This window comes from Sus scrofa, chromosome X (assembly GCF_000003025.6).
Source record: "Sus scrofa isolate TJ Tabasco breed Duroc chromosome X, Sscrofa11.1, whole genome shotgun sequence".
Lineage (NCBI taxonomy): Eukaryota > Metazoa > Chordata > Mammalia > Artiodactyla > Suidae > Sus > Sus scrofa.
Window position 1 is genome coordinate 10,457,074 of NC_010461.5, and position 25,687 is coordinate 10,482,760.

At 47.4% G+C, this 25,687-nt stretch overlaps 1 protein-coding gene across 9 annotated transcripts in view; it reads right to left on the reverse strand.

Moving 5' to 3' along the window:
* The window catches only part of GPM6B (glycoprotein M6B), a 153,273-nt gene that overhangs the window by 27,578 nt on the left and 100,008 nt on the right, over positions 1-25,687 (reverse strand). For 3 of the 9 annotated variants that reach the window (XM_021079591.1, XM_013985918.2, XM_021079592.1), the window contains exon 2: positions 6,743-6,862. The exons of 2 other annotated variants lie outside the window; for them this stretch is intronic. In XM_021079591.1, coding sequence (XP_020935250.1) covers positions 6,743-6,845 — 103 coding nt within the window. In that variant the 5' untranslated portion in view covers positions 6,846-6,862. Of the gene's footprint in view, positions 1-6,742; positions 6,863-16,225; positions 16,692-25,687 lie in introns of those variants that run through there. 4 more of the 9 variants (XM_001927816.6, XM_003360231.4, XM_003360230.4 and 1 more) reach the window with 3 other exon arrangements.

Below are 25,687 nucleotides of genomic sequence, written 5' to 3' on the forward strand. Positions count from 1 at the left end.
GGGTCGGCAATTCATTTCTAGAAAGGGCCAGACTGTAACTATTTTTGGCTTGGCGGGGCATATGGCTGCAACCACTCGATTCTGCTGCTGTCACAGGAAAGTGGCCACAGAGGATCTCCAAATGAATGGGCGTGGCTGGTTCTAATAAACCTTTACTCGCAAAAGCGCGGTGGGCGGCATCACCAGCCTGGTCTGATAAGCCACGTCCCCACAGGAATCTCTGTACCGTGTGTACTGCTACTGGGACAGAATAGGGGAATAATAAGAGGATGGTTTTAAGACCATGGAAAGGCTCAGTCTGATGCACCTGCCTCTCCTGCTGGCCTGGCATCTCGTCACTTGGGGTGACAGCACTGTCCATAGGAGTTCCCAGAGGAATCCCAGAGCATCCAAGCACGATGCTCCTCAGAGAAAACCTCGTCCCACCCAAATGACTCTGACACCCACAGCTTTCTGCTTCCTGGTGCACCAGCCATCTTATATAAGCTTTGGACAGATACGGAACCACATGGGGGTACGTGTGGGGGGACCTATTTGTGAGTGAAGAGGCACGAGGATGCGAGCCTCCAGCAACAGATTCAGCTGCTTCCCAACTGCTTCCCAGTATCCCCAGTGAGCTCTAAGGGTGGCAAAAGCGTTCAAGACGAAATTAATTTTAATTAACTCTAACCAAAAACATTTAACACGAGGGATATCAGCAAGAAAGCAAAGGCCAGGTGTCACTATCTGTAAAAGACTGCGAACTGCTGCTTTGACTACTCCGAGACCATGTCCCTAAAACCAGACACTGTTCCTGATAGAAAGCTCCTGTTCAACCCTCAATACTGATTGATTGATTTGCTTTTCATTACTGCTTGCTTTGCCTCCCAGGGTGAGCTGAGGAACAGACATGAGACCAAAAGGCCAAGGGGGTCCTACGTCCCACAGACACAGTCACAGCCACTGCTGCATAATGGAGTGCTAATCATATACCAACGGTATGGCTGATAAAGAGCTGAACATTTGGCAAAGAAAAATTACAGGTATATGGCTCACAGAGTAGTCTTTGGCAAATAAGCTATTAAATAGTTACTCTACGCTGGCTCATATTTTGTGTGAAAACCGCAGGTGATTTGACAATGAAATAATCGACCCACAGAAGAAAACAAAATGCATAGAACTCTTAAAAAAAAAAAAAACTCAGAAACATTACAGCATGAACCCGAGCAGGAATACACTCGCTCTGGGTCCACTGTTTGCCTCCATTTAACCTGAAAACACCTTGAGTCACAGGAAGCCTTCTGACAGACTGGGCGTGTCCCCTGGCGAATGCGGTGTAGACCAAGAGAGCCCCAACCAGACTCCGGGGAAGGGCAGCCCCGCCCTAGAGCCCAAGTGACACCGGTAGACCACTGGCTCCAGTCCGCACCTGACCAGCCACAGAGCCCGATGGACACACATGAAGAGCTAAGCTTCCCAACCGGGTGTTTTCAGAAAAGATCCACAGCAGAGAAGTCTCCAGAGGGAGACTGGGGGAGACTGGGGATCACAGGGGGCCCTCCTGGGCAGATGTGCCACCTGTGACGTGGCAGCGGACGGCAGGACCTTGCTTGCCCCACCTGGCCACTCGGGAAGCCAGGCTCAGCCATGGAAAGCCCAACCCATGGGCATCCTGCCAAAGTCTCAGCTAAACGCCAACATTCCTGCCCTCTCCCTGCAGCCTCTGTTGTAGATCAGACGTGAGAGAGTGCTCTCTGGGATTTCTGGAATTATCTACGGCCATCTTATCCGACTCCTTACCTGGCAGATTGGAGGCTGAACCACACGCAGGTTTACCAGCACCTGAATAATCATTCTTGGTCAGTTAGCTTCCAGCCTGTAGTAAGTGATGGCACCTTGCATGTCACTGGATTATATTAAAGAAGGGCGCGAGGGGCACTTGAGAACTGCCCCCAGTTTCTATCAGCTGCTTTCCCCTCATTCTCTCCCCAAGGAAACCAGCCTTTCCCACGTTCACGGCCCCCTCCCCACTCTCTTCACCAAGATTTCAAACAAAGGAATAAGAGGAGGCATGTGTTGAGCCAAGTAGCTGAGAGAAGCAGAGGTTGCTGCCCTTCCACACAAACCAGCACTCGGTGCATTAGAGACCGACAGGTCTTATACATGCTCCCCCCCCCCCACCAATTAATAGGGAAGGGAGAATGGACACCTTAAGCAATTCCTCGTCTTTTCCAAACACAGAAATTTGGAGAACTTTGGAGGGTAAGTTCACTTCTTCCATTCCTTCCTGCCTTTTCCCTTCTGGCTTTTGGACCTTCCTCGAAGGGAGAGCTCCTCAAACTGCAGTGTGCATCAGAGCCATCTGGACATCTTGCTCAAGTGCGGATTCTGATTCAGCAGGTCTGGGGTGGGGCCTGAGATGCTGCATTTGTAATTCGCCTCCGGTGGGGCCCATCCTGCTGGTCCCGAGACCAACACTTGGAATAAGGAACCTGAATACTTGCTGACTCCACCCTGCAGCCTGTGTAACACAAGCCACAAGAGCCTCAGCGCTTCCCTGGCACACTGTTCCATAGAATGCAGATACAGCCTAACAGTTCCCTCTTCCACGAGGGCCACCATCTCTGCCCTAGGTCCCCGAGGCAGCGTTACAGTTACATGGGGCTGCCCTTGTGGCCACCCACGCTTTGATTTCCTGGAGGCCTAGAGAAGATGGGGATGTCACCTGATGGAGGAAGTTAAAAAATGAAAAAAGAAAGGAGAAACAGATGGTGAAGGATTAACCATCCAAGCGCTAACCCAAAAAAGGAAAACGGGAAACGCTCAAGGCAAAGGAAGCTGGAACCACCTGGACACCTCAGATGGGGAATAAGGAGCTTGTGGGGCGGGGAGTCGGGGGGGAGGTGGGCTCTGCCATAGTAAGCGCCTGCATGGGTGGGAGATGCACTTTCCTTTGGCAAAGCTTCCCGGGTCAGCCTGGATCCAAACCTCTTCCCCTCCCTCCCCCCCTCCCCCGCCCCACTGGAAAGAATCTGAGAGCTCCACAAAGGGGAAAAGAAAAAAAAAAAAAAGACACAAGAGCCATATGGAATTCTCTATTTTTTCCCTCACACCATCTGCTTTGGGATCTAAGCACTGAACAGCAACCACGTTGATTTCAGGAGCCAGCAAAACCACCCAGCAGTTGGAAAGGCCATTCCACAGCTGGCTTTGGTCCCCTGACTCCGGGGCCGAGCTGTACTCTTGACACCATCCCCCAAGAGGCCTCTGCCCCTGGCTCCAGACACAGATGGCCCCAGTGCCACACGGGCACATTCCCTGCAGGGGCTTCAGCCACCGCACACACAGGATTGTGGCCACGGGTGGTGGAGACCGTTTCCAGATCTGGGAAGAAGAATCTCTAGACCAAGTTCAGTGATTTTGTTTCTCCCGTTAGTACAAGAACATGCTTGCTCGAGGACTTCTCACCTGAAATAGCCCCAGCAATGAACGGGATCCTTACTGGTGTTCTCTGGTTTCTCATCATACCATTCCAGAATTCCCCGAACTCTGAAAACTTAGATCAGCTGTTTTTGTTGCTGCTGTTGTTGTTTTTGTTCTGTTTTGTTTTGTTTTTGATCGAGCTCCTCTGACAGCAAAACCTGTTCTATCTCACTTTACTTGGTTCCTCAACTTGACCTGAATAACCCAGAGGCTGTCTGCAGGCATCACTGCCCCAACTCCAGCTCTCTAGAAAGATCGATGTGTTGGACTTGGCGGCGGCGGAGGCGGGGTGCCCAGACCTTGCTGAGGACATTGTGTCGTATGGGCTATGCACGCCGTGTCACTTTCAAAAACCCAAACTCTTGTGAATTCCCAAACAACTGTGGCCCCAAAGGTTTCAGTAAGGAAAGCGGAGCCTTGTATTTCTTCTTCTCAGCTGCCGCCGCTGCTTGGAAAGCCCATGTTCCGGTGTCAGGTTGGAGGGTCAAGGGCACGTAGGAAGTCTTATCCCAACGCACTCACTGGGAACTGCTGAACAGGTGGATAGAACTTCAGCAACTAATACAGGGGTTCCCCCCTCCTAAGATACTGACGATTACTCCTTGCCACCCGGTCCAGGAAAAGATGCTTAGTTTTTACTCCATTTCCCACTGGCCTGGTATCTTCCAACATATTCTTCAAATGAAGACCGTTCTCCCTCCAGCAGTAGTTTCTGACAACTTGGTGACCTTCCTGACATGTTTACCAGCGCTGTTCATTCTCTCTCTCTGCCACTGAATTGTGCACAGTGAATTATGCTGGGCGAGGGGCACAGACGGACTGCCCTACTGAGCTAAGTTTACATAGAAAATTCACCTCTTTTAAATGCACAATCCAACAGTTTGGGGTAAATTTACAGGGTGGTATAACCATCACCACGCTCTCGTTTTAAAACATCTCCATGGAAATGCTGACATCACCTCACACCTGTCAGAATGGCCATCGTCAAAAAGTCTACAAACAATAAATGCTGGACAGGGTGTGGAGAAAAGGGAACCCTCCTACACTGCTGGTGGGAATGAATGTAGGTTGGTGCAACCACTGTACAGAGCAGTGTAGAGGTTCCTTAAAAAAACTCCACATGGAACTACCATATGGTGCAGCAATCCCACTCCTGGGCACACACCCAGAGAAAACCGTAATTTGAACGGGTACCTGCACCCCACTGTTCATTGTAGCACTAGTGACAACAGCCAGGACATAGAAGCAACCAAAACGTCCATCAGCAGGAGACTGGATAAGGAAGATGTGGTACATATATACAATGGAATATTACTCAGCCATAAAGCAGAAGGAAACCACGCCATTTGCAGCCACATGGATGAACCTAGGAATGATCATACTAAGTGAAGTAAGTCAGACAGAGAAAGACAAATATCAGATGAGATCCCTAATATGTGGAATCTAATTTTAAAAATGATACAAAAGGACTTTTTCACAAGATAGAAACAGACTACAAGATCCTGAAATCAAAATTAGCGTCACCAAAGGTGAAATGTTGTGCGCACGGGTGGATTGGGAGGTTGAGATGAACATATACACACATGGCTCCGTACAAAATTAATGAGTAACAAGGACCTACTTTATAGCTGGGGGACATTTATTCACTACTCCGTGACAGCCTATGTGGGGAAAGATTTTGAAAAAGAATACACACACACGCAAATATATATATAGAAAATGGAGTCACCTTGCTGTACACCTGAAACTAACACAACATTGTAAGTCACTTCTACTCCAATAAAATTTAACAAGCAAACGAAAACCATCTCCATCACCCCACAAATGGTCCCCTGTATCCATCAGCTGTCACTCTTTGTTCCCCTGCCCCCCTGCCTCCAGCAAACACTCATCTACTTTCTGGCTCTCGGGATGTGCCGATTCTGGACATTTCACATAAATGGAACCCTACACTACCTGCCCTAGTGCGTCTGCTGCTTCTACTCAGCCCCCTGTTTCAGAGAGCCACTCATGCGGCAGTGTGCATCGCACATCCGTCATGCCTTTCCACTGCTGCACAGGATTCGCCGTGTGGGTATGTCACGTCTAATGGCGATTTTTAAAACTCAAGACTCCAGAAGCCTCCGTTCTTCAAAGGACCCAAGAAAACAAATGTCTGCTGGCGTTTCTTGCTCACCTTGCCTTTTCTAACTGGCTCTGGGCAGGCACAGGCACACACAGAGCTGGTGCCTAACAGCCAGACTCAGGGTGAAGGGATGTGTTACTCGAGGTGGCAAAAACGAAATCCCAAGTCAGACTTCCTGGTCATTCACCGGAAGCCACAATCCAGGTTTTAAGGCAAAATGAAAAACTGCCTTAAATGACCGACAGGTGGTATGACTTTGGAATTCAACATGCATCTTCCACTGTACCTCGGGACCGCTCTGTGTTGACCTGGAGTGTCTACACTGTCATTTCTGGTATTTTCCTGCAGGGCCCAGCAGATACTGGCGAGGAACGCTGCTCTGGGTTCACCCAGAATGAGAGCCATACTTGAAGCCCGCTGGGTTTCTCTGACCCACCACCATCCCTGTATTTTCCACGCCTTAAGTAACTGGCAGCCACGGAATCTGAGCTAATTGAGCCAAGACGATGCTCAGCCTTCCCGGCTTCCCGGTCCCCAGGTGCATGGTTCACGCAGACCCAGGCTGAGAGGTTCTGAGACGCCAGTGCCCCTCTGGAGTGAGGACACTGGAAACCAGACCCAGCGGACCTACCTGACAGGATCGAGCGCACACATATCCGATCCTCATTTCCCGGCTCTGATTTTTCCTTCTCAAAGGCAATGGACGGATGTTAAATCAGAGCGGTGCAGGGCTCAGTGGCCAGAAAGATATCGGGGGACTCCTCAGATGTCCTGGCTCAGGGCTTGGTCCCCCCGCCCGCCCTGTGGTGGCCGTGGGTGATCCCCCCCCCCATGATTAGTTTCCATATTGGAAATTTGGTGCTTTACCCCAAGGCAGAGCTCATTGTACACTGCTCCCTTTGAGGAGAGGCGAGGGTGAGGAGACGGGAAGGAGGGAGAAGAAAGAGGTGAAAGATGGGGTGGGATGGAGAGGAAGAGAGAAAAAGAAAGATGATTAAAAAAAGTCTGTAAAGGGCCAATTCCACCCGTGCCCCTGGGAACAGATTAATGCATCAAGCAAAACAGAAAAGATCAGCAAACTGCAAGAGCCAGTACAAATCATATTAAAGAGAACAGTTGACGTGGCATGAGAATTCACCCCGAGGCTGTATTTACCTGGACTGCTCAAGGGGCTAGCCCTGTCCCCCAGGGTTGGCACGGGACGGTACTGGTGGTTCTTTGAGCCTGGGTACATCCAGTGGTACCTGCCAATTCCCATTTCAGCTCTGCTGTTCACTGCCAATTTCAGGTGGCAAAGAGTCAGTGTCTCTATCTCCAGCAAAGATTCCACATCAGCATTTGTATTTACTCTTTTACCATATAGTTAAAGGAAACGGGGGGGGGGGTGTTCACAATACATGCTATTATTGCATTGTAACTTTTCTGCACCGTCTGATCAACTCGGCAGGAGATGCTGAGACCACAGGAGGCTCTCTTCCATCTCTGAATGTAAGTTTACACACATCACCAATATTGTCTTGTCTTTCTGGATTTTCTCCATCTTCCCCCCTCCCCCGCCGACCCCCACCCCTTCAAACGCTCAATTTTGGGAAGATGCTATTTGTAGTGAAAATCTGCCTTCTCATAATTGTATTTTTCCTTCTGTTTGTTTCACGTTTAGACCCACAGAGCACCATCATCATTGCAGCTACACAAACAGAGGTGAACGAAGACTCACTAGAACGGGACCTCGTTCCAGCTTGAAAGGATGACCAGTCACCCCATGGTCTGCTAAATCTTGGGTGAAACTCCTGTCTCCCCACTGACATCTGCAACGTTCTCTGTCACGTCTTCTTCTTATCTTAGCTCTGGATTTCAGCGTCTAGAATGTTCTGGATTAATCCTGTTCCAATGCTCTTGCAGTGTCTTTATAGAGAAAGGGCTGCTGGTCTTAGGCTTGAAGCATTGCTTAGGTGACAACTGGCCTCCTGAGGCCTCAGGTCCCTGTCTGGTAAAATAACTAGATTTCCTACTTCTTAGGGGGTTGGGGAGAAAAATATCTACCAACTTGGCTGACATGGAATAGGCTGCTGGTAACTATTTGCTGAATTGTAACCTTGAAATCATTTAAAAGACCGTAAGGTCACTATGGCCAGTTGCTATCTGAGAAGCCCAGAAAAACTAATCAGAGGTTAAGTCCTCTGGGGTGCCTGCCATGAATATTGAAGGATCAGACGAATGGTGGGCAATGATTCCATTGACGTGGGCAATGATTCCATCAGAAGATGGCGTTATAACCTCCCACGTGGCACTTCAGATCATAGTGGAGGCAAGAAGGCAAAGGGCCGGACCAGCTCTGCTGAAAACCTCATAAGCCACTGCGAACCCCGAGCTGTGCTCTCCATCTCTGCAAACTCGGCAGGTCTCCATTTGGGAAGTGGAGACCTCCTTTTCCAGGTGGCATTTTAGGGGAAACCTTTTTGGCTTCAAAGTAAAGGAAAACCGTCTTTGAGAGACATTTATAAGATAGTTAAAGGTTTTCAAAGACAGCCAAAAGAGGGGGGGGAAGGATGCTTGGACAAGATCAGAACTGCACAATAAAACTATTTTTGCCGCTGCTGTTTTTCTCATTCATGATGATCAGGGCTCTTATTTACGACATGCTGGTCATCATGCAAAGCGCGATGCCCCTGTTACCTCACTCATTTTTTTCTTCTTCCAAGGGTGAATTTTTTTAATTATGTGTAACACGGGCACAGTTATTGGCCCACACATTTTCAAGGAATTGCACGTGTGCTGACTCTTCCCACTGCCGATCACCTTAGGCCCTCCAATGTGTGAGCCCACATCTTCAAGACAGTCCTTTCAAAATGAATTTTTGCCTAATGTACAGCTGTCCTGTCTGTCTGTCCACAGTTCTTTTCGTTGGGCTACTTGGCTCTCCAATGGAATAAGGACCCACCTCAAAATTCACCACCTGTAATCTCTGGGATCCAATCTCCTGGAGCAATTTCTTTTAGGGCCGTGTTTAGGCTCTGCCTGGTTCTGACTTGCAACCCCCCGCCTCCACCCAAAACAGGCATTAAGCTCAAGCCATATTCCTGTCTACACCCAAGATAACAAAGTTGGACTGTTAACCGTTACCTCAGTAATTAAGGTCACAATTATCTGTCACAACCATCCTATGAAATAGGTACTATTGTTACTGGAGCTCTAGAAGTGAAGAATGCCAGGGCACGGAAAAGGTAAGGTACTTGCCCACGACCCTGCGGCCAGGCCAGCAAGGAGGAGCCTGGGTGTGCGATTTGACCCCAGAGGGCAGGTTCTCTAACCGTGGCCTGTGCGTTCGCTGTCACCTTCTCCGCCTTGGCCAAACTCCGTCTGGGTTGGAGCTGTGCTTCTGTGCCGCCTCAAGAAATGTTTCAGGACCCAAGCTACAGGTGTTATTTCAGGGTTCTTAACAGTTCTCAACTCTGGCCTTCCCTGCACTAAGATTTCTCTGTTCCTGCTCAGGAGAGCCTATCGCTCAGACCTGGGCCGGGCTATAGTCTCCAAAGCAGAGAATGCCAGTGGGGCTGGTGGCAAGAACCAGAAGGAGGTTGGAGGTCGAGTGGCCTCCTGGAATGACCTCATTTTCTCCTGGCTCCAGAAGCTGTAAGCCCTCCTTATCGACCTGGAGCAAGAAGATTCCAAGGAGATTTTTTTTTTTTTTTTTGGTCTTTTTTCCCATTTCTTGGGCCGCTCCCGCGGCACATGGAGGTTCCCAGGCTAGGGGTCGAATTGGAGCTGTAGCCCCCGGCCTATGCCAGAGCCACAACAAAGCGGGATCCGAGCTGCATCTGCAACCTACACCGCAGCTCACAGCAACACCGGATTCTTAACCCACGGAGCAAGGCCAGGGATCAAACCCGCAATCTCATGGTTCCTAGTCGGATTTGTTAACCACTGAGCCATGATGGGAACTCCGTCCAAGGAGATCTTGGTATCACGTCTGATCTGAAAATTTTACGTCTTCCTCTCAAAAAAATTCTCTCTCCATGCCCAACACCCGATTGGTACCCAATCAGCATCTGCTGAATAAATACTGGGCTGAATACAAGGGAGCATTCTGGCACCCTGGGGATCAAAAAATGGACCTCACCCAGGCCAGCTCAAGAGATTCAGAAAATCTGTGCCCAGGATTCATGCATTCTGTCCTCATCGCCTCACGCAGATGGGGAAATCTCCAGACAGGCAGGCCATCCGGCACAGGCTGCTTGGCAATGACAATGAAAAACCGTGGGCTGCCCAATCTAGGTTGTCTTCTGAGAAAAACATGGCCGCCATGCCCGAGATGCTTAATTCAGCATACAACTCCTCCTGCTCCTCCTCCAGGCATGGAGATGGGATCAGCAAGTGGAGGGATGTTGTCCAAGACTTCAGGGAGGGCCTCTGGACAACAATACATCTCTAGATATGGAGGGGAAAGAAAACCATGTCTATCCTACATTTCTGGGCCAAACTTAACATTCAATATCAATTTATAAAATTTTTTTTGTCTTTTTGCTATTTCTTGGGCCGCTCCCGCGGCATATGGAGGTTCCCAGGCTAGGGGTCGAATCGGAGCCGTAGCCACCGGCCTACGCCAGAGCCACGGCAACGCGGGATCCGAGCCGCATCTGCAACCTACACCACAGCTCACGGCAATGCCGGATCCTTAACCCACTGAGCAAGGGCAGGGACCGAACCCGCAACCTCATGGTTCCTAGTCGGATTCGTTACCCACTGCGCCACGACGGGAATTCCAATTTATAAATTTTCAAAGACCACAGTATACGTCTTGTTTCAGAGGACAGGGTCTAAACACTTCAAAGGGAGTCACGGGATTGCAAGGAGAAGCCGAAGCTTGAAGGGTGTGTCAAGACACTGTCAATTCTGGGCAACTGTCAACACACCCAGGAGGCTCCTGCCCTTCAGAGGGAAGACGGCAAATGCTCCCCTTACAGAGGACAAGGCAGAGGTGGGCAGGAGCCTGGTCAATATTCTTGAAGAAGCACAGAAGACTGTGACATCTCAGCTAGGATTTATGGTTGGGGCCAAGGTGAGCGGTGGTGGTTGATGGCGAGACACACGACTGGGTGATCATGGCCAGAGGTGGCGGGGGCTTAGGGAAAACAACGCAAAATAAGGCCGTGTCCACTCCCTCCCCCCATTCTCTCAGCTGCTGGGATTTAGGGACAAGGCTGAATAACTAAACTGCAGACTGGTATGCTTTCCGTCCTCGAGGAAATTATCACTGGAAGCAACTAATTTAGCAAAGACTGGGCTTCCTCAAAAGACCGCGTTCACTGGGCAAGGTCTGTGGAAGCTGTGCCTGCCATCCTCCACTTTTAGCTATTATTTGACATATTCGAGGAAGCCACGACAGCGCTACAGAAAGTAGCAGAGGTTGGCTGATGACAGCCACCTGTTCCTATAAATAAGGTTTTACTGGAACACAGCCACACCCGTTTGTTTCTAGGCTCTCTGTGGCTGCTTCATGCTACCACCAAGGTAGAGGTGAGTAGTTATCGCAGCCTGTGTGGCCCACAGGGCCTAAATATTGACTCTCTGGCCCTTTACAGATGAACCGTGCTGCCCCTTGAACTCAAATGCAGCCAGTAAGGCTGGGCTAGATTAAAAAACGTCCTGCAATTATGCAAATCAGCCCACCAAAAAAGAAGTTACTTTATTTGCTCTCCTTGCACCTTCTCTTCAGAGACCTATCACCTGAGGTGGTTAAGGATCAAAATTCTCCTGCTGGGCATCGCCGTCTGCTATTTACTCTGCCACCAAGCAGCAAAATTATTGTTAGAATCCAGATGCCACGATATCGAATGGTCCCTGAGATGAGGGAGCCCCCTTCTGTTCCTGTGATGTGAGCAGAGAGGACAGAGGAAGGACGATGTTTCGAAGGAGAACGTTAATCGATGGGTAAATAAATGAACAAGTGGACGAATAGCCAGGTCCCTTTGCGAAGCCGGGGTTGGAGCCTCCTTCGCTTGAAAGCCACCTTCTTCCTCTGTCCCACAGCCCAGCCGTCCCTACTCATGGGCGACCGTGGCACGTGGATGCACATGTGGTCCCAAGGAGGGGGAAAAAAAAAGCAAGGGAGTGCCTCAGAACAATCCCGATTGTGGCCAGTCCCCATGAGGGGGAACTTGTGACACGGGGACACTGGCCACGTCACACGTTCTCAGATACGTGGAGGCGTCTCACTCTTGTCCCTAAGATCGTCTCCTCTCAACTGGCCTGTACTTCCGAGTAACAGAGAACACGCTGCTTTGGAACACGCTGGTCTGAATTCGAGATTTCCCCTCCATTCTAAGGAAGGCACATCTAAATTTCCAGACATGAGGCAGACTGCTTTGTCTATTGAAAAGAGCGGGGCCACGGCTTTAAAAGTCTGCTAACGGAAACGATAATGGAAAAGGAGGCGATGCCCCAAGTGGCTTGTTGAGATCTCCGCCACATTTCAATCAGCTTAGGGGAAAAAAAAAAAAAATCAAAGCAAGCTGTATCATACCTACCACACATGTCCGGCGCCATCTGGCCGGCCCCACTTTTCTCTACATCCCAGTCCCCAGACACCCTCTCTTCAAATGTCCTCCTCGGCAGAGTCTTACAGGAAAAAAAAGGCATCTCAATCTCTGTCTCTGCCATATTTATATTTTCAACTTCGAAAACATCAATTAAAAAATCGCAAGGTCAAATAATTCATGGATCACCGGGAATGTTAAGCAGGTCCCTCTTGGTTTTTAGCATACTTTTTTTTTTGTCATTTTTATAGCATACATGGATTTTAGAGGAGAGCTTTCTTTACTCAACAAATAAAAAAAGAGAGACAGAGAGGTGGGGGGGGGGCAAAAGTGCACTTAGTGTGCTGAATTAAAAAAAAAAAAACCCACAAGAAATTACACCTATCTGATTTAAAAGACTGAAATGCATGTCTTCATTTTTTTAGTCGAGTCCACCACTCGAATCCATTTCTGACTTTGCCTAGGTCCTGTCGTTTATTTGAAAGTACGCCTTATTTCTGGTTTCCTACATTTTTTCTTTTGAGGTGGTTAGAATTTTAATTTGATACCTGGACTTCTGAAATTCATTTGGGCAGTGATTCACAGAAGCCGAACTAGCCAGGCTCTAATTGTTTCAGTAGAGTCCAATTTCCTACACATGGTAAAAATAATTTTCCTACCATATACTTAGGGGTTTTCTTCCACACAATAGGGCAAGTGCTTCCATGGTTTTTCTGCCCCTTGATTACACACTCCCAGCAATTCTAGATGCATTGGTTTTCACAAATGAATTGACATCAAGTAATACTCCACAGAAATAAACAGAAACCTCATTCTCCATCTCTTTATTATCGAGTCCCATGATCTAGTTTCTTTCGTTCTGTCTTAATTCATTTCCTCCACTTATTCTATTTCAGTGCATCTGCTTACTCAATCCTCAACACTTTGATTTAATTTAATGCTTCCAATTTAAAAACTGGCATTTGTCATAATTTGGCGTTTCTGACTTCCATCTGACAAAACCTGCTTGCTTTCTGTAAAAATTCCTGAAAAACTGCTACAGAACTTCTGGTGCGTTTTGATCATCCAGGAGGGTCAGGTGACCAAGGCTATGGGGCTGTTTCAGAAACACATTTTCTCGTCTTCCTCTCTCTCCCTCTCTCTCCCCCCTTTTCTTCTTTCTGGACTTGGATTATTTTTGTTTAAAACAGGAACAAAATCATTCTGATTTCGTTTTTTTTTTTTTTTTTTTTTTTTTTAAATCAGCTCTCTTTGTTCTACTGAAACTCCTGGGAAATGACGCTGGCTGCGAAAGTTGAGATCAGTTCCTAAGAACACTCGCTTTAATTTGGATTCTCCGTAGAGGCTATAATAATTACCCGAAGCTATTAATCCACAAGCTACTGGGTACTAGCTAGCCACTCCAAATTAAGAGACAAGTGCAGCCCCTCCACTGACCATGAAAACAAATAGGAAAGGAAAAAGGGGAGGTGGTGGGGGACGGGGGGGGGGAATATATGTGCCTAAACAACTCTGTGGGAAGTGACAAAATGTCTAGGATTCAACTTAGTAAATCACTTGCTGAAAAGCTTAAAGGAAAAAAAGGGGGAGGGGGAAACTTCACAGATCCGCCAGCTCAAGAATTACATAATGCCTTTTCTAACTGTGTCAAATTTCTGAATGTTTACTTTAATGATGTACACGTTGATTTTACAAATTTAAAACTAACTCTGAAAGAACACTGGAGTGGCAGGCATATACAAACAGGTGTGATTCTCCTTTGAGGCCCTGTGTGTGTGCCTGGAGTGGCAATGGCTGAGCAAGCTGGGCAAAGGACAGAGATGACACCCATGGGAGCCTTGATGTCGCCTGGCTGACAGATGAACTTGCTGGTCAAAATGAAGCTTAGGAGATAAGCTACCCTCTGGATCAACATTTCGGGTGGGTCACAAAGCAGTCACAAACCCTGCTGCTGGGATCAAAAGCCATGGCCTGGCCCGAATTCTTACTCAAGCGTGTACTATACGTGTGATGGTATCTTGCAGTAAACTTGGGATCTTTGAATTACTTAACAAAGAGCTGGTGTTTATCAATGTGGGTAATTTTATAATTTCCTCCGGGCATCATCTTTTGCTTCTGATGTTGTCCCTGAAACCCCAGCTCAGGAGTTTTCACACACAGACTGCCACCGATGTAGTGGCGGCTGGCAGATTTGGAATTAAATAATAAATATTGAATTGACCTACAATCACAGCATTCGGTAAGAGGAAATAATGGTGAGAATCACCATTGCCTAGGAAGGATCTCAACACAGGTTTTATGTCCCTTTCCTGCTTTCGGAGAGAAAAATGAAAGGTATGGTGGTTGTGTTTTGTTTTGTCTTCCTGCAGAGACCAAAGGGGTTTTTGTCTGTCACTGGCAAACACCGTATCGATTAAAAAGTGGGTACTAAGCGTCTACTTTCGGGGAAAATTGCTACAACTGTGATCGGCTTCTGCACCAAAAGGCAATGCTATGGTTAGGTGTCCTAAGCTTTGTCTCTGCTCGTTATGGAAAGGAATCTTTAAACTTTCATCTCAGTTCCTCAGCTTCATAAATATTTCCAAGAGTTTCTGTCACTGCTATTTGGTCTTTCATGTAAAACAAAAATATATACCTATCCGAAAAGGCAGGGTTCCCCCCCTCCCCCGAGTGGTTTTTGCCGCTGTTGTTTGGGGGCGGGGGCGCTATAGGTTTGATTGCAGAGATGAAGCTAAACTGCCAGTTTTCAAAATCCAAGCACTACGTACTTCACACGCCACTGAATTCCTCACCTAAAAATGGCTAAAATGGCAACTTTTATGCTCTGTGTATTTTATCATCCTTTAAAAAGTAATTAATCGAGAAAGTGAAATGGTTCTGTTTAGGATCAAACGTTACTCAAGTACTGGAGACAGAAGAAATTCCGTATAAAATCAAGAAGCTTCTACCCAAGCACACTGGCACGCTGGCATATGTGAAATTGCCGTCTTCGTGGGTGGAAGATGGTTGACTATCAGCAATTTCAAACCGTTCAACCTACATGTTCTTAAGTCAAACAGAGCTGGGCTTCTATCTGGGAGGGTGACTATTGTTTGGCAACTGTCAGTGGATGTCAGGGTCACGAGAAATAACCTGAGCACGGGTAGCTTTGGATGGAAAGAGCCACTGCGGGTACAGCATACGTTCTTGCGCCTTTAGGAGAGTCTGTAACTTTGGGGGAGGGACAGAAATGACCAGGCAGTGAGATGCTGTAACCTAACAGGGGCTCGGCTGAGCCTATGGGGTACGGAACTTGAAGCAGTCATTATCTAGGCAGACAGATGAATTTTAGCTTCTATTTTCTGCTGTCTTCTTACCGTCAAACACCTACTTCTCCCCGCACAAGCCACACCGTATGTAGGTTCTAAGGTTGCCTTTTGAGGAACAGGACCTGTGTGCATTTTCTATGCCTACATCTGGAGTCTTGCATCGCAGAAGACACCCCCCCCCCACCCCCGCTTCCATCAGCACCAGCCCCCAGGGCTGATGTCCCCTCTTCTCAGGCTCCAACTCGAAATGGTCATGACATGTCAGAGTCGGGGTCTCAGCCTCGTACACAGCAATTGTATTAAATAAGAAAATGAGAGAAGGTCCACAATCACGACAGCATCAGCGGAATCGGGGGAACCAGAGCGTATTTAACACGCGTGCCCTGCCAGTTCCTCCTCAGCATTAGCAGCAAACAATGCATTCCTCGTCCCTGGAATATCACATGCAGAGCCTAGGACCTCAGTTAGGACTCATTGTAGCAATTAAAAGAGACAGTTTCCCCAACGCAGCTACCCAAGGTGGCAGACTGCGGACATCCTTCTGTGCAATCCCACATTCAGGAGAAAGATTTGGACCCCGAGTGGATTAAAAAGAGGCTGCTCTATTCATTTAACATCAGCCTCCAGGAGAACCCCCCCCTCCCCACAACCCAGACCAGAGCATGGGGATGCTTTCGGAGCTTATTTTACAAGAGACACAAATCCGGCTACCCCCTTTTAACGCTACCCACCGCCCCCCCACCCCCCACCCCAATGAAAAGCTTTAAACAGGCTATTGTCAGAGCCCTGGGTACCTTTTCTCTCTTGGCTTTGTTCAGTATTTTCCTCGGCTGCAGTTTCCATGGCTGGCTTCATACCATCCACCAAAAATGCTTTTCCCGCTCCCCCCCCAACACACACTTGTCCCCCTCCTCTGCTTTTGCTTTTGGACTCCCCTCCGGCTCTTATTTACACCCGCGTGATTGAGAGCTTCTGTTCTTCACTACAGAAGACTACGGTCCCTTCCAAGATGCAAAAGTCTCGCCGGCGTCAATCCCTCTCTGCCTACTGGTCCAGAAAGACAGCTGCCAAGGAGCCAGCAGCCATACGTCACCGAGGATCCCGGTTATAAAACAGCCGCCCAGCGCCCGAGGCCCGATGCGGCTCCCAGGGGCCCCCCACCCGCTGCGCCCTGCCCGGCTGCGCCTCCCGCCGGCCTCCCGCTCGCCTGCACGCGCTCGGGCTCCCTCCTCTCTCCTGGCTGACTGCACCCGACGAATGCTAATTAATTCTCCCAGGGAAGAATAGACCTGTGACATCAGAGCAGGGGCCCAGCGGAGGGAAGAGGAGAGCCCCCTCCCACCACGTGACTCAGCGCTCAGGCCCCAGAGAAGGTTTCAGCAGAACCTTTCAGGCGCCTCTTCCCACCAGCGAACTCTTCCTTTCCCCTGGGACCCCTTTTTGGGGCATCCCAGCTTGTTTTATTTCAGTTACCCCTGATCCTGGCAGAATCTAGGCAACAGACTTGCCCACAGTCTCCGTTTTCTTTTTCTTTAATATGTATTTTTCCAGAGAAAGACAGTTATCTATGATGCTATTTATATGCGGAACCTAAAAAAACGCAAATACAAATACACTTATTTACAAAACAGATAAGGAAAACAAGCTTATGGTTGGGGGGGGAAGAAATAAATTAGGAGTTTGGGATTAACAGATACAAACCACCATATATGTAAAACAGGTAACTAATAAGGACCTACTGTATCGCACAGGGAACTATACTCAATATCTTGTAATAACCCACCATAAAGAAGAATTTGCAAAAGAATAAACATACATATGTATAAACTGAACCACTCTGCTGTACACCTGAAACTGACAAGACTGTAAATAACGTATATTTCAATGACAAAAAAGGTGTCTTTCACACAACCTCTAGCCAGCTAGCTAGACTGATTTGAAAACATAAAGAGGGAAGAAAAATAAGTAAGGAGGAAGAGGACCTAAACAAAGATTTAACAAGGGCAGTGTAGCAATTGAGTAGCAGAATCCAGTTCCTGGGCTATAGCTAACATGTGTGATAGAAAGAGAAACCTTAGCTCAAGTCGACTCATTACGCAAATATCCATCCCGATTTAAAAATAAGCATAATATGCCACACGTACAGCTAGCTGATATTTTGGTGGGTCCTTGGAATGAAAAATCAAAATAGAGTGGTTTTGCTTTTGGACGCGGTTATTTCTCTACGCTTTTCTCCTTAGAACCCCTCACTCAGAGTTCAAAGGCTGTTTTCGAGAGTGTTCTGAATGTTAGGCAGAAAGGCTTCTGTAACAATAATGATTCTGACTGCTGGTTTCACAAGCCTTTCTGCACACCCAACTACTACTGGATCATCGTTCTCAGCCTATCTAAGCATATAAGCCTTTATCATGGTTATATGCCATAGGTTCCCAAACATCAGGAATTTCTGTACAACTCTTTTTTTTTCCCTTTTCTGGCCACACCCACAGCATATGACGTTCCCCAGGGCCAAGGAGTGAAGCCACGCTGCAGCTGTGACCTATGCCACAGGTGTGGCAACACTGGACCCTTAACCTACTGCACGAGGCTGAGAATTGAACCAGCGCCGCCACAGAGACAAGCCAGATCATTAGCCCACGGTGCCACTGCAGAGACGCCTCTGCACTACTTTTTAAGCATTTGTTTCACCCACTTACCTTCACTGTCCCGATCTCAAAGAGTTACAGAAACTCAGTGTAATACCCTTAAGGTCCATCCATGTATGCTAAGTGAAATAAGTCAGATGGAGAAAGACAAATAACACGCGATTTTACTTATATGTGGAATCTAAAAAACAAACCAAACAAAATAAACAAAACCCAGGCTCAAAGATACAGAGAACAGACTGGCGGTTGCCAGAGGCATAGGGGGTTGCGGAGGGCAAAATGGGTGAAAGAGATTAAGAAGTTCAAACTTCCAGTTATACAATAAATAAGTCACGGAGATGTAACGTACGGCATGGGAAATACAGTCAAGAATATTGTATTAACTTTCTAAGGGGACAGGTGGCAACTACACTTACTGTGGTGACCGTTTTGCAATGTACACAAATGTTGAATCACTACGTTGTGCACTTGAAATGAACATAATATTGTAAGTCAGTTATACCTCCATCCAAAACAAGGGATGGGCACATGCACACTGAGGTCTACGGAATGACTGGCCAACAGGGACCTGCTGAAGAGCCCAGAAAACTTCAGTGGTAATCTACATGGGAAAAGAATTTGACGGAGAATGGACGTGTGTCTACATATAAATGAATCACTTTGTCGTAGAGCAGGAATTATCACAACACTGTACAGCGACTACACTTCAGTAAAACTTTAAAAAATGAACAAAACCGAAAATGCAATAAGAGGTACATATACGTATATATGTATGTGTATACACACACACACACACACACACATATATGTGACTGGGTCACTTTGCTGTACAGCAAAAATTGGCCCAACATTGTAAATCAACTATACCTTAATAAAATTTTTTCTTAAAACCCACAATCTTAAAAACTCAAGTCAAATACAGGGATGACCATTGATAAGCAGAGGGTAAGGGGCTCCCGGACCGGGCCGAGTGTGCTCCTTGTTTGGTTTGAACCCTCGTTTATTTATTTATTTATTTTTGGCTGCACCTGCGGCATGCTGAAGCTCCTGGGCCAGGGACGGAACCCGAGCCATAGCAGTGACAACTGCTGGATCTTTAACCCACCGAGCCACCAGGGGACTCCTTGAATACCCATCTTAGGAGCAAACATAAACATAAGTTGGAGGCCACCCTTTCCTAAAAAAATCTCCCCCAAGATTTGAAGGTTTGTTGCTCAATACTTTAGATAAAAAAAAAAAATCAAAAACATAAAACAAAATAAAATAAAATAAAGGATAAGCCCCGGGATCAAAATCAGCTGACAACCTGATCTTTGCATGCACTGCTTTTAGATAATCCCCGGAGCTTGCTACACTCAATATGTCTGGCCCTGTTCAACCAGGAAAGCCTTTGAAAACCAGTTGAGCCTGTTTCAATATTTTCTTTTCATTTCACATCTCATTTTTCACTTTAACCATGGTCCCAGGAGACAACGCTCACAATCAATGATCTCCTTAAGTTCCGGCCCCAGCCAGCTTTACTGTCGCCTGGCGAGGGGACTGAGAGGAATGGCAGCCTGAAATTTCAGACTGGCAACAAGAGATTCCGAGGTGATGTCACTACAGAGCAAAGGAAAACGTGCTGCGGGGTCCCCACAGGATGCTTGGCAAACGTTTCTGCAAAGACGGCTCAGATGCATCCAGCCAGGAAGATGGCAATCGCTGTGACGCTGACAGGCTTGTTCTTTCTCTCTGAGCAGTTCCAGCCAGAGTGAATACCACCACAAAATTCGATGCAGCACAAACGGCAACAACTGTGACTAGCGACGTTATTGGTTTTGATTTGAAAAGCATCATCATTCAATCAAAAGCAAAATCATTCAATTACAGAACTGGCAGAATGGAATAATTTGGGAGAATAGTATTTGAAAATGTTGGTGGAAGTGGGAAGGCAGGATGTCAAAGACCTCCTAAATGCAAGGGCAACGCCAGCTCTGTATCAGGGCGTGGGAATCACAGCCCTTGGACCAAATATTCACAAATCCTCCAGCTGATACTCTGATCTCCTTTTCACCCTGAAAATACTATAAATCGACTACCCATCACTTTTGCCTTAGTCATGACTGGACTGTTTTCTTTTCATTAGACTGACAATGAGTATGACAATTCTGGAAGTTGCCAGTGTACCACTTGCTTGCTTTCTTTTTTTTTTTTTTCTCTCTCTCTTTAGGGCCGCACCCTCAGCATATGGAAGTTCCCTGGCTAGGTGTCGAATCAGAGCTGCAGCTGCCGACCTACACCACAGCCACTGGATCCGAGCCACATCTGTGACCCACACGGCAGCTTTCAGCAATGCCGGAACCTTAACCCATTATGCAAGGCCAGGGACTGAACCCACATCCTCACAGATGCTATGTCGGGCTCTTAACCTGCTGAGCCACAATGGGAACTCTCCAGTACACGACTTTCTTAGCAGACTCAAAACCTCCTTGGTGCTTATGATCAATGATCTGAATCAGGAAACAAACAAACAAACAAACAAACAAACATGGTAGAAAATGTGCTAAGAACCAGAAAGCAAAGAGTATACATTTACAGCGTTTCTAAGGTCTGCACCCATTTTTGGCTAGAAAAACTATGTAGAATGAAGAAGATGGGAGATGTCTCCTGGGGCTGAAAATTACTCTTTGAGCTTCGTGATTTTAAGGCATTCTGGTTGAAGGCACAAATACTTCTGAAAGCCATAACAAGAATAACAAATACTGACACACCTGGACATATTAGATTGAGCCATACAGAATTGCTGATATTGGCTACAATGGTAGTTGCGCGTGGTTGAACAAAGTAACCCAGAGGCTAATGGGACACAGAGAATCCTCCTAAACCAGGGGACTCCTACCTGCTTACAAGCACAACAGAGTCCCAACAAGGGAGATGAGGGGAAGGGCAAGAAAATTGGGGAAAAGCTTCACAGAACACAGTTGGCCACTGAGCGCGGTTAGAAACCTGCCAGGTTGGGAAGCACAAGAGTGAGGGAAGAAAGGGCAGGGAAGAGAAAAATTATTCCAGGAAAAACTGAGAAAGAGACAAAAGGGAAAAGAGTACTGCCAAAGTGCTGGGGATGTGATTCTCATGACACAGGGGTCAGAGCACAGGGTGTGTGTGGTCGGGGTGGGGGAATGCAGGGAGATGGCTGAATCAGTAGGTTGGGAAGCAGCAAGGCTGAACACCTTGCAAACCCTGGAGGCACTGGGCGGAGATGGAAGGCGTGAGAGCAGATCTGATCTAGGCTTTCCCTGAAGGCCATTCTGGTGGTGATGTTTTAAAGACGGCGTGGAGGCAGAGCAAAACCAGAGGCTGGAAAACCAAGTAGGACGTCTCTTCAAAGGGCACAAGCACGGGGAAGGAGGGGCATGAGGAACCAGGGAGGACCCGGACGGCATCTGGTTGGATGGACACCTAGGCATGGAGTGGAAAAGGAGAAGGTGTGAAGGGCAGTCTGGAGCTTCCGGCTTCAGTGAGTGGAGAGATGCTCATGTTCCATTTTTGAACCCAAGTGGGGAAACCAAAGAGAAGGAAGAGCTTTGGTGCAGGGATGAGCGTGTATGGGTTCAGGTGTCCTTGGACATCCCGTGGGAGCTGCCCAGGACGCATTCAGGAATACGGCTCCAAAGGAGAGTGGTTGACCCTTTGGTGGAGAGGTTGCCTTGGAAAAACAAGAAGTCTGGCTCTGCTCAAATTCCACCTTCCCAGGGGACCCTCCCTGACTCTGCCGCCTAAAAGACAGCCATGACAGACTCAGTCCCTTAACCTGGGTTGGCTGTTTTTTATGGCTTTGACCGTGATCCAACAGTGATCGCGCTATTCACTCACTTACTGTCTTTCTTCTCCTAGGATATAAGCCCCTTAAGGGCCGAAATTTATGTGTGCTTTGACCTCTGTTGTATTACCAGCTTCTAGAACAGTCCCTGGCACATAGTAGGTCCTCAACAAATACACTTAAGTGAACAGTAAACAAATGACCAGGGAGAGGGAAAAACTACAAATACACTGAGATTTGAATTTAAGTGGGATGATGGAATTAGACAAAGGTTCCATGAGAGGCATCAAGTTAACAGTGTCAAAGTGCGCAGAATAATGTAGAAGGAGCAAAAAAGATGAGGACTGGCAAGGAGTCCACCAAATAGCCATCAGAACTTCCATAAGCAGAGCTGTGGTTGAATGGCTGAGTTCTCACAGAGCTCAGAGAAAACATTTTACTTACTAGATTACTGGTTTATTATAAAAAGGTTATTAAAGGCTACAAGCCAACAGCCAGAGGAAGAGATACACAGGGCAAGGCAAGGAGGAAAGGGCACAGAGCTTCTATGCTCTCTCCAGGCACCACTTTCTCCATATCCTCACGTGTTCGCCAACCCAGCAGCTCTGCAAACCCAGCCCTTTTACGGAGGCTTCATTACATAGGCATGATTGATGAAATGATTGGCCATTGGTAACTGAACTACAGCCCCTCTCCCCTCCCTGGAGGTCAGGGCTGGGGAACAAGGGAGGAAGAGGAGTTGAATTGGATCACAGAATCATACAAGGACCAAGAGTTCCAATTCTCTAATCACAAGGCTGGTTCTACTGACAACAAGCCCTGTCCTGAGGTCCCCCAAAGCCACCTTGTTAATAAAACAAAAGACACATTTATCACTCTTCATCACAGTAACAGTAAACAAATTTCCAATGGTTTTAGGAGCTGTGTAGCAGAAATAGGACAAAGACCAAATAGATATTTATTATACATTACAGTATCATAGTCTTCAAGTACCAAAAATTTGCTTTGTGTTTCTTATATGATCCTGTGATCCGAATAACTGGCAGGAGTGTTGAACACAAGACGAAAGTGAGAGGACTCTCAGGGCCACTATGGACATCATCCTGGTCAGCTGACTGGTTGGCTGGTTCATTCATTCAACCAAGAGTCACTAAGCTTCTACCGCATACCAAAAACTGAGTCACCGTTCTGTCACATGACTATGATTATTCATTCAACGAGGAATTCGTTAACTTGTCGAATGATCTATCTACATATCCTTATCACATAGCCATCAATGAAGTTGGCCTAATGTGTACTTCTTTCAACTTTCAGAATTGTATTTTAGGTTTCTTCTGGCCTCAGAATGGCTCCTTAATGGGAGTCATTAATCACTAAGAAGGGATGTTTCCGTATTCCTTTAAAACCACACTTGACCTTTGAACAGCATGGGGGTTGGGGGAAGTTGAAAACTGTATATAATTTTACCGTTGGCAATCTGTATACGCAGTTCCAATCTTGAGATTCAACCAACCTTGGATCGTGTAATATGTATTTAGTGCAAAAATCCACGTATAAGTGGACCCATGCAATTCACATCTACGTTGTTCAAGGGTCGATAGAATTCCTCTGAAATTGTCACATTCCATGGAACACTTTTTTTCCCCCCCAAGACCAGCCTCCCACTCAGCACCCAAGGACAGAACCTCTTCATGGTCACACAGCTCCAGGGACAGAGCTGCCTTCATTTCCTTTCTATTCACCTCAGGTTCCATTCTTGGCGTTGACTGTTTTCTTTCTGGATCACCTCCTTCCTCCTGGTGATAGATGCCCCCTCTCTTCCAGGGAGCTGACGCACCCTCCCGACTCCTCAAGCCCCTTCACCTCCCTCCGGAGGAAGGAGCTAAGACAGCTTTTGGGAAAGACATCATGGCCACTGCCTCCAACAAAGATGGGTAACTCAGAGCCCGCGGGTTTTCTGGAGACCTGGTCCTTCTGCACTATTTCCGGGACCTAGAAGGCATTCACACACCCCAGCACAATTCTTCCTCTTTGCCCGTCAAAGGAAATCAATACCCAGAGCAATAGCCCTAGAACCAAAGATAACCTCAGGCTACGTTCGAGTGCAAAAACCCTTCACCTGCTTCGATGGATGAATTTTTGAGAAATTGTTAAGTGACCCCTATTTTCCTATTACTTCTTGTGACAAAACCAAAGACATGTTCTAGTGGCAAATTTATGAGCCACTGGAGAGACCAGACTTACAAATACAGCAAGAATTCTTTTTTTTTTTTTTTTTTTTTTTGTCTTTTGTCTTTTGTTGTTGTTGCTATTTCTTGGGCCGCTCCCGCGGCATATGGAGGTTCCCAGGCTAGGGGTCGAATCGGAGCTGTAGCCACCGGTCTACGCCAGAGCCACAGCAACGCGGGATCCGAGCCACGTCTGCAACCCACACCACAGCTCACGGCAACGCCGGATCGTTAACCCACTGAGCAAGGGCAGGGACCGAACCCGCAAGCTCATGGTTCCTAGTCGGATTCGTTAACCACTGCGCCACGACAGGAACTCCCAAATACAGCAAGAATTCTTAAATCTCACATTTCAAGCAGAAAAGATATCCTCTGTGTAAAGTACTGATAATATTCAAGATATTCTTACTTCGGTGATGTGTTCAAAAGGCTGCATAAATTTAAAAGACATAGAAACTATAGTGTGGAGCCTGAAGTTTAGAATGTGATTGTCTACAGTTGGGTCTTTTCCACAATTAGGTCTTCCCAAAGCTTTATCAATTGGCAAGCCATTCTCTCCCATTACCGGAACAAAATCTCTAGTTTTGGGAGTTCCCATTGTGGCTCAGCAGCAACGAACCTGACTAGGGACCATGGGGATGCGGGTTCGATCCCTGGTCTCACTTAGTGGGTTAAGGATCTGGCGCTGCCCTGACCTGTGGCATAGGTTGCAGATGCGGCTCGGATCTGGTGTTGCTGTGGCTGTGGTGTAGGCCAGCGGCCGCAGCTCCGATTTGACCCCTAGCCTGGGAACTGCCATCTGCTGCCCCTGCTGCCCTAAAACAAAAGAAATTTCTAATTTTACATCCACTGTGGGGTTTTAATGCCTTTTGATTCTTTACTCTTATCATTTGCTTTCCGGATGTGTTTCCTCAGTACCACCTCTATATTTGTTACACTTTCCTTTACAGGAAATGACACTGCACACAGCTAAGAGCTCAAGTGACAAGTCAAACTGGATGGTGTACTATATGAAAACTCTCAGAAATGCTAGAGCTTCATAAGTAGAAGGCATCATCACAAGACCTTCTCCTTAACGGTGGAGGTGGTTCCTAGGCAGACCAAGGTCATCAATAACAGTGGGCACGTGGGACTGCCGATTAGCCAGTCGCTTCCCCACCTAATCAGCTGTTTACTTAATGACAGGCCGTGTCCTCGTTAGGGGCTGCCAAGACAGTGACTCTTGAGTCTGGCAAAAGCAAACTGACAGGTGATGAGCCTCTCTTTCTGGCAAAAACGCCACTCGACCTCATTTTCCAAAAGGAGAGTGAGAGAATATATTTGGCAGGAGCAGGCCAAGGCTTCCCATGATAGAAATAGGTGTGGCAGGAGAGGGTTCAGTGTACCGGGCTGATGAATGGGCGCCTGGCACGGGCCATGTTGCGGCAGGATGTGGCGTGTGCCTTTTTCTTGCTGGTGTAGCCCATACCTGTCTGCCCCAGAGTCGAGATCAGCATGGCTGCTTCTTTCTCTGAGATCAGGGTTGCTCAGCCTCAGCACCAGTGACATATGGGGCTGGATGACTTCTGGGTAACCCTGAGGCCG